This window comes from Musca autumnalis, unplaced genomic scaffold (assembly GCF_047663935.1).
Source record: "Musca autumnalis isolate F117 unplaced genomic scaffold, ASM4766393v1 scaffold_3, whole genome shotgun sequence".
NCBI classification, from domain to species: Eukaryota; Metazoa; Arthropoda; class Insecta; order Diptera; family Muscidae; genus Musca; species Musca autumnalis.
This window is the reverse complement of record NW_027411866.1, coordinates 194,567,506-194,582,159: the sequence shown is the minus strand read 5'-3', so window position 1 is coordinate 194,582,159 and position 14,654 is coordinate 194,567,506. Positions and strand designations below refer to the sequence as shown.

General features: G+C 38.9%; 1 protein-coding gene across 19 annotated transcripts in view; it reads left to right on the top strand.

The window, feature by feature from the left end:
* Positions 1-13,404, top strand: part of Fur2 (furin-like protease 2) — a 719,646-nt gene extending 706,242 nt beyond the window's left edge. For all 19 annotated transcript variants that reach the window (XM_073976168.1, XM_073976161.1, XM_073976169.1 and 16 more), the window contains one exon: positions 12,686-13,404. In XM_073976168.1, the coding sequence (XP_073832269.1) occupies positions 12,686-13,168 (483 nt within the window). In that variant the 3' untranslated portion in view covers positions 13,169-13,404. The remainder of the gene's footprint in view (positions 1-12,685) is intronic.
* Positions 13,405-14,654: the final 1,250 nt, after the last annotated feature.

The window sequence follows — 14,654 nt, the reverse complement described above, 5'->3', positions numbered from 1 at the left end:
ACGACGACTATATAATCCATCAACAAATTCTTTGTTTTTGAATTTGTCAGGCTTTTATATTTTGTATAACTCGACCCATGATATCGGTCTCATCGGCATAAAGGAATCACATGCGCTGTTTCATTTGCAAATCACCGCACAATCATGCAGAATTGTATTTTATTGGCTAAAAATCGTTGTTGTTGTAACAGTGTTTGATATGTTTGCATGTTCGTTTATTTCCTTATCTGGCTCTGGGTCCGTCTCCAGTTCTATGAATGTGGCTGTTTCGATGGCATGTAACACCAAATCTACTGGAGTTAGTTGAGTAGGTTTGGCTGGGAAATCGAAGGTTGCAGGATGTCGTGCATGCCTGTGCTGCGTGCTGGGCAGATGCATTGCACGGTATCATCGATCCTTGCCCAATAGTAATTCAGACGGCTGCACCATCCCGAGAGTAGTTGAACCAAACCTACTCTGGTATTTCGTGGCAGCTGACGCTCCTCCGCTGCGATAGGCTATACTGGGATGTTCTTCGATGACCGCATTCAGACGATAGTTGTTTATGGCATTTGCGACTGCACCCGTTTGCTATTTTTGTTGATCTAGGGGTTCTCTCTTGTAACGTTGGACCTCTCTTTCTAGATCATAAAGACCCTCCTGACATGCCTGGCTGAGGAGGGATGGGTGTCCTTTCCACCATATGATGCTTAAGATGGCTCTCACGGTTACACCCGAGCAAGTACTGCAACAAAAGCATGTCATAGTGTTACTGTACTGGAAGAATCTTTGTCTCCTCATGTAGATGGTCCACTGAAGACATGAGGAGGCACCCTGCTGCAGTTCTCAGAGCGGTATTTTGATAGTTTTGAATATTTTTCCTTTGCGTTGCACTTATATTCGCGGATTAAACTGGCGCCGCATAGCTTATCATAGCGTTATATGTGATCAACAAGGTTTCTTTATCGGCAACCCAAGTGCTGCCGGGACTTGTGGACCTTGTTCTTACATCTCAGCTTGTGGCATGAGCGGACGACAAGAACATGCTGGCGAATGTCAGCCCTAGCATTTGTGGGTAGTTTGTGGTCGGAATTCTGCTACCATCGACCGTAACATTCAAGTCAGTTTTCACCTCTGCCGTCCACGTAGTGAACAGAGTGGCCGTAGATTTAGCGGTGGATATTTGTATATTCTTCCCGAGGAAAAAGTTGGTAAGATCAATCAGATAGGAGTTTAGCCTTTCACAAATGACATCCGACATCCGGACGCCAAGATCGTACAATAGTCAGCAGACCTTACTCTCTTAATGCCATCTGGAGTAGAGGTAGAGGTTAAAAAATTCCGGAACAGAGTGGCCGTAGAATTAGCGGCGGATATTTGTATATTCTTCCTGAGAAAAAAGTTGGTAAGATCAATCAGATAGGAGTTCAACCTTTCACAAATGTCATCCGGTACATCCGACATCCGGACGCCTAGACCGTACAATAGTCCGCATACCTTACTATATCAATGCCATCTGGAGGAGAGGTAGAGAATAAAAAATTCTGGAACAGAGTGGCCGTAGATTTAGCGACGGATATTTACATATTCTTCCCGCGGAAAAAGTTGGTAAGATCAATCAGATAGGGGTTCAGCCTTTAACAAATGACATCCGGTACATCCGACATCTGGACGCCACATACCTTACTATTTCAATGCCATCTGGAGGAGAGGTAGAGGATAAAAAATTCCGGAACAGAGTGGCCGTAGATTTAGCGGATGATATTTGCACATTCTTCTCGAGAAAAAAAGTTGGTAAGATCAATCAGATAGGGGTTCAGCCTTTTACAAATGACATCCGGTACATCCGATATCCGGCCGCCAAGATCGTACAATAGTCAGCATACCTTACTATCTCAATGCCATCTGGAGAAGAGGTAGAGGTTAAAAAATTCCGGAGATATCACCCCACCTTGGGGAACTCCCTGTTTCAACTTCACTGGTCGGGGACTTTTCCCGAATTCCACGTACGTCTGGTGTCCACACATATACATAATTGATTATTCAACCTTTCAAACTTGGCCCCCGGTAGTCTGATCGATGTCCTCAAGCAGCGTGGAGCGCTTTACATTCTCAAATGCTTTTGACAATTCAAACGCCACCATCACTGTTCTGTCACACGACTTGCTCTGGTTGAATCCTCGACTAATAGGTGTCGGGATGGCGAGCAGCGATGTTGTTGTGCTGTGCTGCTTACGGAACCCATGCTGATGATCCGCAACCAGTGTAACCTATTTCAAACGCTGTGGTGAATCAAAGCCTCAAGGGTCTTTGTTACGGGCGACAAAAGCTAAATCGGTCTTTACCATTGTCTTTGCTGACATCCTTGCCTGGCTTTAGTAGGGAGGCCACCCTGCCCATTTTCCAGACTTCGGAACGATATGGCTTGCGAACTACATGTTGAAACCTTTAGTGATATACTCGACTCCCGACACATCCAGCTGTTTCAGCATTAACATGGAGATTCCATCAGAGCCCAACACTTTGGAGTGTTCCTGATAACATTCGCAACATCATTCATTGTAAATTGTGGTGGTTCATCCTCGGCAGGTAGAGATCCTATGCGACGTAGTACTCTTCTCTTCGCTTTGTGGGCTAATATAACTTGCGCACCTCTTCGAATCAGTCAGTGTAACGTCGCGAAACATGTCTGAGGTCCTATCTTCCTTCTATCCAGAGTTCGAGAGTGACTTAACCGTTGCCCACAATTTACTTATTTCGGCTCCAATGTTAGAACTCTTCAGCTAATTTAACCACTTGTTCCGCTTATGGTCAGTGAACAGGTGAACCTGTTAACAACCATCATGGTGTAATGTTATGCACACGCGCCCTGTGCACAAATTGGCCGTTTTCGGTTCCCAGTCCAGATAACATCAAAATTGCAACGGCAACAAAAATACCCATTAGCGTAATATGGGCAGCATTTTCTGAGTATTTCAGTCATGTAAAACTTCTCTCGGCTTGTCTCGGCTATAAAAAGTAGGTCCCATATCACTGAGCTTATATGAATCCGAAGGGCACTCATTAATATGAGAGAAATTTCCTTGTCCTTTTGTGCATGATTGTGGGAACATTTTTATATGTATGTCGAGTGGCCTTTGAGCGGGTATATGTAATTTTTGTTTTAAGTGTCCGTTCTGTCCAAGTCTATGACCATTAAAAACGCAACATTAAAGAACGGACTTTGCATATTTTTTTCAAAAATTCAAATTTTTTTAAAACAATTTCCTCAACTTTACCACTCCACCCCTCATTGTTCTGCTGATGATTTTCTTTGTTATTGTTTTTTTTTTCACTCCTCATCATCTGTCTAAAAATTCAAAAACTCCTTTCATTCATTCACATGCTTTCCACACTTTTCTTTATGTGAAACGTTTTTTTTTTTCTCCTCCATACTATAGTTGTGATTCTTGTGGCTCCATTTTTTGGGCTATATTACGACGGTCCATGTCATTGCAGCCTAAACTGATGGCATATCTAATGAGTTTTTGCTAACAACGACAACGATGGCGATGATAGGAAGCAATGTTAGAGTAACTGGCAAAAAAAACCGGAAAATAACCAAAAAAGATGTTGTAACGTAAAAAGGATATAAAAGGGATTTTATTTGCCAACATGATGTGCTCTGGCTAAACGTTTCAAGTATTTGATTTCTGCTGGTTGCTCGTCTTTTACAGCCTGTTTGCTGTTTTTTTTTTTTTTTTTCTTTGGAGTCATTTTTATGACTGTCTAGATATCTGTTGTATCTTTATGTCTTGGCCCATTAAAAAACTGCTAGAAATCATTTATTTAAATGCTTTCTAAATACATATGTACGTGTGTGTGTGTGTTGAATTTTTCAATCCTTTTTTGTTCTTTACTTCGCCCATGAATCCAGAGACATTGCGGCTGATGTATTTTGTATCAGCCTATTTTATTTTTTATGGCTTTGCCTTACAAACCACATTGTATTTCAAATAATGAAATAAGGGGTTTAAATAATTTAGGAAATTTTAATAGTTTATGACTGCCGCCAAGTGATGTTTCTGCTTTGTAATTTTATGACTTTATGGACTGTGATGTGTGTGGGGAATGGATACTTTCAATTGAGCGTTTTATACGATTTACAACGGAATGTTTGTTGGAACTTATCGAAATAATCCTTTTAGGCTCAAGTTTTCAACCTAGACAAGAAATTATTTGTATGATGAAATAGATTTAGTAATGTTGATGAATTGCTGCTTGATAAATGCATCTTTGGATTGATTTGTTGGGGTTAAAGGAAAGCAAGAAATTGACAAGCAGGATAAAAATAATACATTTGTCCATTAAAAAGAATTCGTAAGCAATTTTAACATAAATTGAATTTGAAACTCCGTGTAATGCGAGAGTGAATGCTTGGTTTGGATTTATCACATCAATTGTAAAACTAGCACATTGTAGCATATTTTCAGGCGAATAATAAATTTCTAAGGAATGTTTTTTCTTATAAAATTGTTAAAGGAAAAACCTGTAAACACCCTTCAATTTACTCTTGGAATAGTATTACCCACTGTCTTGATACTGACATTAAAATTGTGTTAGACGATTTAAATGCCATAATTGAAAAGAAAAATATATTTGATCCAACTGAGGGACACTTTAGCTTACACAGTAAATCATGGAAACTTAACTATATGCGGACACAACTACATTACAAAAGATCAAAAACGTCCCGTGACTACCAAAAAACTAAAACCTCGATTATTTTAATATTTTGTTCCCCTGTAGGCTTACGTACTTACTTAGTTGGCCCATTACAGAACATTTGTTCCATAGACCGAACTAAGAAAACATCTCCATTCCTCTATTTTTCGCTAGACTTTTTGGAATACCGCGCCTTTTTATTTCTTTATCCACTTGTATGCTCCATCGAAGCTTAGGCCTGCCGATTCTGCGCGCACCGCCATGTGGCATGTAATCATACGCCTTTTTAGCGGGTTCATCATCGTTCATTCTTATGATATGGCCTAGCCAACGCAATCGTTGCATCTCGATACGTTTAACTATATTCATGTCTTTGTATAGCTGATATAGCTCGTGGTTCATACGACGTCGATATTCGATATTCTTTCGAAGAATTTTCCTCTCAAACACACCAAGAACTGCCTTATCTGCTTGCGCAAGTATCCATGCTTCGGAGCCATACATTAGCACGGGTAGTATCAGCGTTTTGTATAGTGTTATTTTTGTTTGACGAGATGTGGCTTTGTTTTTAAATTGCTTACTTAAACCATAGTATCATCTGTTGGCCAATACAATTCTTCTTCTTATTTCACAACTGATGTTGTTTGTTGTGTTTATGGCAGTGCCGAGGTAGACGAAGTCTTTAACTACCTCAAAATTATAGGAACCAACTTCAACAGTTGGTCCGAGCTCTATGGACGCTTTGCGCGTCGACACCATCAATTTGGTCTTTTCGCCGTTTACCGCCAGACCCACTTTCGCAGATTCTGCTTCGACCTTCGTAAAGGTATCAGTTACTTCATTGACTGATCATCCCATGATGTCTATGTCATCAGCATAAGCAAGCAACATGGTGGCTATTGGTGTAAATTGTGCCATTTCTTTTGACATTTGCATCTCGTATTACCTTTTCCAGCAAAATGTTGAATAGGTCACACGAAAGGCTGTCTCCTTGTCTGAAACGTCTTTTGGTACAAAGTTCTTCGGAGAGGTTCTTTCCAATTTTAACTAAGGACCTAGTATCAGTTAAAGTCATCTTACAAAGCCGGATGAGCTTTGCGGGGATACCAAATTCAGACATTGCATGGAATACCTTTGATCGGAGGGGACTGTCGAATGCTGCTTTATAATCGACAAAATGTTGATATGTGTCGATCTGCATCTCTTGGGTCTTCTCTAGGATTTGCCGCAGGGTAAATATCTGGTCAATGGTGGACTTGTCAGGTCTAAAGCCACATTGGTATGGTCCAATTATTTCGTTGACCATTGGCTTTAGTCGTTCGCACAATATCCCTGACACTATCTTATAGGCAATAGGGAGAAGACTTATGCCCCTATAGTTGGAGCATACAGTCTTATCTCCTTTATTGTGGACGGGACATGGGATGCTCAGGTTCCAATCGTGGGGTACGCATTCTTCCTGCCAGATGGTGCTAACCAGCTGATGCATACACATACGCGTCGCCGCCGGTTTTAAGCAGCTCGGCTGGTAAGCCATCGGCTCTTGCTGGTTTATTATTTTTCAGCCGGTTGATTGCTGTTTTTACCTCATCTTGGCCGGGCGGTATACATTCTATACCATCTTCTGGGATTTGATCTGTGGTATCATCGTCTTCGCTACTATTGGATACCAGCAGATTGGAGAAATGTTCCTTCCATATCCTGAACACGCTATCTGTATCTGTTACCAGATTACCTTGCTGGTCTCTACAGGAGGATGTGCCTGTACCAAAGCCATCTGTTTGATGTTTCACTCTTTGGCAGAATTTTCGGACTTCATTCTGGCTCCTGTACATCTCGATTTTTTCGCGCTCCCGATTTTTGCGGCTGATTGCATGAAGTGGGCAATATTTTGCCCAATGTCATGGGCAGGGCATGCGCTCGTAAAATATATCTTTGGTCTGTTCGTCCTTTTCTTCAGTGGGAGCATGAGCGCAAATAAAGCTGATGTTGAAGAATTTAGCTTTTATTCGAAATGCAGCAAGTCTTTCATTTACTGGGGTGAAGCTGGATACCAGATGTTTTAGTCTCCGACTAACTACGAATCCGCAACCAAACTCATGCTTTACATCATATCAGCTATAATACAGTGCGTCACCTTTAGGTGTTGTTGTGACGCCTTTCCCAATCCATCGTATTTCCTGTATGACAGTAATATCGGCCTTGTGCTTTTCAAGTACGTCTGCCAATGCGAAGACTGCACCTTCTCTATAAAGAGTGCGAACATTCCAGGTGCAGATTCGCAGATCATGGTCCTTAAAACGTTTGTCAACTTTAGAGGGGTTTGTTTATACCCTCAGCCTTTAGGCTAAAGAGGGTATTTACACTTTGATACGACCAAAAATGTGCCTCATCGAAATAATGGTTTTAGACCCCAAGTATGTTTGTACGATATCTGTTTCAGACAATTTTGAGTAGATCTAGCAATGTCCGTCCGTCTGTCTGTCTGTCTGTCTGGCAGGCTGGTGCGCACGATAACTCTCGAACGGATTAATCGATTCGGTTCAAATTTTGGATATTGAAATATTTTGTCCAGATTCGATTTAAGTTCGAAGATGGGCCATATAGGTCCACTCCTTCAGGTACCTTCCCCACAAAAGTTCGAAAATGTTCGGAAAATTTGTGCGCACGATAACTCTCTAAGGGAATAACCGATTTGGTCCATACTTTGCACATCGTGTAATTTCTACCAAACTTAGATGAGGTTCCAATATGGACTCAATCGGTCTACTCCTTCGGGTACCTCCCACACAAAATTTCGGAAAAGTTCAGTTTAGGACCTGGTCTCGAATCGCTCTGATTTTTGTTTACGCAAGTTGTGTTCGCTGTCCTCTATACGACGCTGTAAGTTTCATTAGGGGCAAGTCCATACTTCCTGAGAAAATAGCCTGAAAGTCACAAAAACCCTATGACACCTTGTGTAGTGGTTGGAACGCAAGATAACTCTCGAACGGATCTGCCGATTCGTTCCAAAATTTGGCTTTCGTAATATTTTGTCCAAACTTAGTTCAAGTTCAAAGATGGATTATATCGGCCCACTCCTTCCGGTACCTCACCCACAAAAGTTCGAAAATGTTCGGAAAATTTGTGCGTACGATAACTCTTGAAGGGAGCAACCGATTTGGTCCATACTTTGCACATTATGAAATCTCTACCAGAATTATATAAGGTTCCAATATGGACTCAATCGGTCTACTCCTTCGAGTACCTCCCACACAAAATTTCGGAAAAGTTCAGTTTAGGACCTGCTCTCGAATCGCCTTGGTTTTTGTTGTAACATCTTGTATTCACTGTCCCCTGTACGAAGGTACAAGCTTCCTCAGGGGCAAGTCCATACTTCCTGAGAAAATAGCCTGAAAGGTACAAAAAAGCCCTATGACACCGTGTGTAGTGGTTGGAGCGCAAGGTAACTCTCGACCGAATCTGCCGATTCAGTCCAAAATGTGACCTTCGTAATATTTTGTGCAAACTTAGTTTAAGTTTGAAAATAAGCCCTACCGGTCCACTCCTTCAGGTACCTCCCCCACAAAAGTTCAAAAATGTTCGGAAAAATTTTTCGCACTATAACTCTTGATGGGAGTGACCGATTTGATCCATACTTTACACATTCTCATAATATCTACCAGATATAAATCAGGTTCGAATATGGACTATATTTGTCCAATCCATCCCGTACCTCCCACACAAAATTTTGGATAAGTTCACTTTAAGACCTGCTATTGAATCACTTTGATTTTTGTTGAAGCAACTTACATTCGCTGCCTTAATTGCGATGGAAAAAGTTGTTTTAGGGGCAAGTCCATACTTCATGAGAAAACAGCCCGAAGGGTGTAAAAACCCCCTATGGCACCCCCATGATCTATGTCGGTCCATTCCTTTAAGTACCTTTTCCGCAAAATTTTTGAACTTTAATCCTAATCAACATTTTTGTCGATTCATACAGCCAAAATTTTGAAACCCCCTAAAAAGTGTTTCAATTTGCACAGGCTGAGGGTATATCTCTGTCGGCAAAGCCGACTGATACTTTTTTACTTGTTTTCTTTTCTTTCGTTTTTTCATAGTAGGCTGTTTTTCTAGGGGAGGGTTACAGCCCGACGCCCAAACCCAAGGTTTTAACGTTCTTATGGGTGAACGCGCGGTACATATTAGATCTCTACCTTTAACGGGGTGTTAAAGGCAGTTCCCCAGGTGACACCACGGGGAGGTCAGTGTCCACTTGAGATGAAAGAGGGACCAAGATAAATCCTGGGCTTTGCCATGTTAAAACCGGTTAGGACCGTTGCTTGGTATCTTCCATCCCCTACGTCACCTCTAGGCGCATAAACAAAAAAATCCAAGGAAACATTCTACTAAAAAAATGTTCTAAAGATCTCAAAAACTTAGCTTCAACCTCATACAACAAAACCTCCCCTTTTCAGGTATTTCGAAGGTTTTTTGCGTCACCTTCGATTTAAATCGGAGGATCCGCTTTAATGTTTGCTTCTAACTCCCTTAGGATACAGCCATGTCCACAGGTGCTGTCAAATGAAAGCAACAGGGCTTGTCTGTGGTAAACTATGCGGCGTCGGCGTGGTATGCAAATGTTACTACTACCCAGTGGAAGAATATTCAAACCTGTCAGAATGCCGCACTGAGAACAGCAACAGGACGCCTCCTCATAACACCAGTGGACCATCTTCATGAGGAGACGAAGGTTTTACCAGAGCGTCAGGAGAGGTCTTCATGATCTAGAGAGGATTCAAAGGTATAAAAGAGAACCTCTAGACCAACGGCCTATCAGGCAGACTTGGACTTGGATTTGATTCTTTATGGAAGTAACCAGTCCAGGTTGCAGAATTCTTAAGTCTGGATACAGAGGAATCAGAACCTGATAACTGAAGTAGTACACGAATGTTGCAACAACAACAACTAATATTGTCGAAACGAAAAAAGTTCCAAGAAGGTCCAAATTGTACAACATGTTCAGTTACCTCTCTCTAACTGACTTTATGACCACTGACACTGGTCCAACTTTTGCCCATCGTAATTTTTCTTTCAAAGGAGTGACTGGCGTTGGTCCATCTTTTGCCCATCGTAATATTTCTTTCAAACGTACATGACGTTTAAGATAGTCCATGTTGGACCAAACCTTCAAAAATCTTTTTAAGTGGCGTTTAAGGGCGGTTAGTGGATAGTTTTAACATTTTAACAGAATATACATACTACTTTTAATACCCTCCACCATAATATGGAGGGTATATTAAGTTTGTCATTCCGTTTGTAACTCATTGAAATAATCATTTGCGACCCTATAAAGTATATATATTCTTGACCAGCGTAACGGTACCGCCCGATTTCAGATATTTTGACGTTTTTAGTCACATTATCAGACCGAATTAGCTATAATTTGGCATTTAGGGTTCCCAGTGAGTAAGAAACTTACCCACCAAAAATTATGGACAAAGGTCCACGTTGCTTATAGGCCCTAATAACTGTACCGCCCGATTTCCGGTATCTTGACGTTTCTAGCTACATGTTCTGGCCGTATTAGCTATAATTTGGCATTAAAGGTTCTCAGTGATCAAGAAACTTCTCCGCCAAAAATTATGGTCATAGGTCTACGTTTTGGTACAGCCCCCATATAGCGGTACCGCCCGATTTCAGCTATTTTGACGTTTTTATCAGATCGAATTTGCTATAATTTGAAATTTAGAGTTCACAGTGACCAAGAAACTTCTCCACCAGAAATTATGGACATATGTTCACGTTCGTGTTTAAATTTTACTAGAGGGTAGTCATTGTAATCAAGACTTCAACATGACACATGGCTCACCTTAGTGTTTAGCGTTTCGGAATGTATTTAAACCAACCTATGCCACGCAACACTCTTCTCTTTATTCTGCTCGAAAATGTTTATACGAGGGGTATTAAAAAAAACCTTCTGGCCTAAGGAATTCGCAGTGTCGCCAGGTGTCATTTTACATTTTTTTTGGAAAGTTTGACAGTTTTTAGCCTAAGCGTAGTCAGGTCAGTTTGACATATGACCATGTGTTGGGTTATTTAGACACCTCCAAAGCATGGTTTTTGAACGCTTTTACAACATCTTATGGCGACGAAAATCGTTGACCACGCCTTTTTTCTTGATTTGCTGGAATCAAATGAAGTCATTGGATCCCCAGTCGGGGCTGTGTGGCGCATGACCCATCAATTCCACGTTTTGTCCGGTCAAACAAGCGCTGGTTTGAATCGATGTGTGAGAGCTCGCATTGTCATGATGCCGAACAATTCGTCGTTTTTCGAATTTCTCAGGAGACTTCAGGCAAACAAATTGTAGTATAATGCTCAGAATTAACCGTCCTTTATTTCTCAAGCCGTAGAGTCGCCACACGGTCAGTATTGCTGAAGAGACAGGCGAACATTTGCTTCGAAGGTCTATTTCCATGAACAACTCTGGTTGAATTTGGCTCGCTTTCGAAGACCCAAACGGTCGATTCCTGTTTTGTTTCCGAATTCTAAGCATAGATCCAAGATTCGCCATCTGTGACGATCTTATAAATGCCGTTTGCACTAATCCAGAGATCCTTTTTTCAGCGATTTTGCTGAATCTAGCGAGAAAAATCCATTTTTGCGGCCAGATGTTCATGCAATATCGAATGTTGTAGTAGTTGGTGGAATAAATACCCAAGGATGTGTATAGCTGACGGTATTTAACATGGCGATCTTGGATTATCCGTTCACGCACAGTTTAATTTTTTCTGGCACAACGGCCGTTTTTATACGACCTTCGTTTTTTAGCGAGTGTCCGCCACGATAGAATTCATTGAACCAGTTCCAATAGGATGGTCCTTTATCGACATACAAGATTTAGTTTGATCGGTGCGCTCTTGCCGTGATTATCCACGTCGAAAGTTGTGAAAATTTTTCGAACGAAAATGTTCACAAGTAAATACCATTTTTTTCGCAAAGTATATGTCAAACTGAGTACGCTTAGGATAAAAACTGTCAATCTTTCCAAAAAAATTTCAAATGACTCTGCGGCGACACTGCGAGTTACCTAGACCAGAAGGTTTTTTAGTGCTCCTCGTATTAATATAATTTGCGCATCACTTGGGTCAGTCAATGGGGCGTCCCTTAACGCAACTGATTTCCCATCTTTCTTATTCATTAGTTCCGACAGTGACTTGACCGTTGACCTCAATCCACTATTTCTGATTCCAATGTTGCAACACTTCAGATGATCGTGTATGCTCTCTCGCTGTCGACTTCAAATGTCATTTTACTATTTTTTGGGTTATTAGGGTTGGTTCGGCCAAGCTCATCATACTGATATGCTAGGAAATTTGGTTTCCGTTCGGTTATTTATCTAGCAGGTATATAGTGAGTGACTACAGTAGCGATAATAAGGTAACATAAATAGATCAATATTAATCAATATGCCTTGTTTGGTGTCATTTATATTCCGTTTTGAATTTCGTGTAACGTTTTCCTGAAGAAATCAGTATAGGAATTCTGTAACTCATTTTTCGAGTTATCGACAAAAATCGTTAAAATTAAAACGCAAAATTGTGAATTAAAAGTATTAATACAAGTTGACAACACTTTTGTTGTCGGTAGGACTTATTTTGGTTGTTAACTTACCGAAAAATTTCGTTAATTACCGAAATTATAAGCATTTTAATTTTACCGATATTTGTCGGTAACTCGAAAAATGAGTTACGGAATTTTACGACAGATGTCAATACTATAAAAAGTTATTATAATCGATAAAGTTGTTATAACCGATTAAGATTTTCTATACTTGGACCTTTAAATTATTATTTATTTATTTGATTACTTATTTATTAGTCGAAAAATACCCAATGCTGCTAGAAGCATTTCAATTAAACCCTCCCTCCTTCAAAAAATAATTTATTAAAACTTAGATTTTTTTAATGCTTAAATTGGTTAAAATAATTATTTTTTTCTTCATTTCTTTTAATTACAGCGTTCAAGTAATCAAGCGGCACGTAAAACCATACGCTACAATAAAGTACCCACCAATAGTCGGCGAAGAAATCGCATAACCTCCTCAAGTACATTACTTAAAGTAGATGCTGAGGCCAATATTGATGATGAGGATGACGATGAAGTGGATGAAGATCAAACAGTCGAATACTACGACGACGAAGAAGAAGATGAAGAAGAAATCTACGAAAGAGATATGCAAAAATGCCAAACTCAAACGCCAACTCTTGCTGAAGATGATGACGATGCCGAAGAAGTTGACTTAGAATTATTTGATAAAAATACAAAAATTAATATAGATAAAAAACAACGAAAACAGCAGCGACAAAAGACAGCGTCTTCATCGTCGTCGTCTCCCCAGGGGGATGAACAAGAACTGCACACCTTTGTAAGAGTTCCCCTTAAGAAGACATCATCACGTCACATGTCATCAAGTTCTGAAGATAAAACGCAAAGAACATAGAAATGACCAATAATTTCAAATGGAAAAAAGCTGCGTTTAGAAATCCCATTGGAATGAAAACAAACAAGAACCTGTGAAACAAATTAAAAAATGGCAGAAAATCATAAATGAATATAAATTGATTAATTGTAAATTTTGTATAAAGAAAATTGTACCTTATTATATAAATGAAAAAACAAACACAATGAAAAAAAAGTTGAAAAAAAATTATTATTACGAAAAAGTGAAAAAGAAAATTAATTGTAACAGCTCTAAGCTTAACAAATAATATAGAATAATTATTAAATTGATTTGTAATTTTTTGTTTCTTAATAAATTTAGCTAAAAAATATTAAAATTAACAAACAAACAATTAAGAGACAATTTAATTAAATATTTTGTCAAAATTATTTTTTTTAAACAACAAAACTTGAATCAAATTAATTGTTTTTAAATCTCGTTTATTTCGAAAAAAATTGAAAACTTATATTTTTATTAAATTTTACCATTTTTATTACAAAACTATTTTCTTATTTTTTATGTAAAATTTTGTGTTTTTATTATTGTTTTATTTTTTTGTTTTATGTAGTTGAAATGTTTTCCTTGCTTTGAAAAAAGAATGTCTTATATATGTATGTAAAAATATTGTTTTTTGTTTTTTTCTAAGTTCCCCTCTATTTGTCCATGTAATAATAACCACACACCCACACTGAAACCCTACAACAAGTATCATTATCAAAAAGGGAAACAATTCAAAATTTTAATTTATATGTAAAACACTCTTTTTTATTATAAACAATTGCCCTTGAGGGGTCTTATGTTATTTCTATCACACATTTATTTGTAGAATTTAATTACTGATGTATCTCTTTATATAAATCTCGAATAAAAATTATAATTGGATGAGATAATCTCAGAAAAAAAATTAAAATTTGTTTTTATTCTTTATTAAAAATAAATAAAATTTTAAAGCATCAAATACAGTCCAAGGCACATGAGAGACTATTAAGGTATTGAACATAAAAATGTTGTTCATAACATGCATTTTCATTGAAAAAGATGTTCGTCATATTTAGGTTCCACTGTAAACGAAATGGTAATTTTGTACAGTGGAACCTCGCTGGTAGTTTTGGTTTTGGTCTCAGAGATCATGTGATTCAATAGATGGCGCTATTTTCATGTATTTGCCACTGTTGCCAACAGATTTCCAGTCAAAATCTAGAAATCGGTATTTGCTCCTAAAAGTATGCTAAGCTTTATATACTAGATTGTTTTTGACATTAAAATAGTTGGCAGCATTGGCAAATGTATGAAAATAACGCCATCTATTGAACCACATGATCTCTGAGGCCAAAACCAAAATTACCATCGAGGTTCCACTGTACAAAAATACAAATTCTTTTACAGTGGAACGCCGATAAAATTACATTTTATTTTTTATGACGTGCGAATTGTGAATTACAGTTTCTGCGTTGAACATTCTAAATGTTGTTGTTGGGAGAAAATT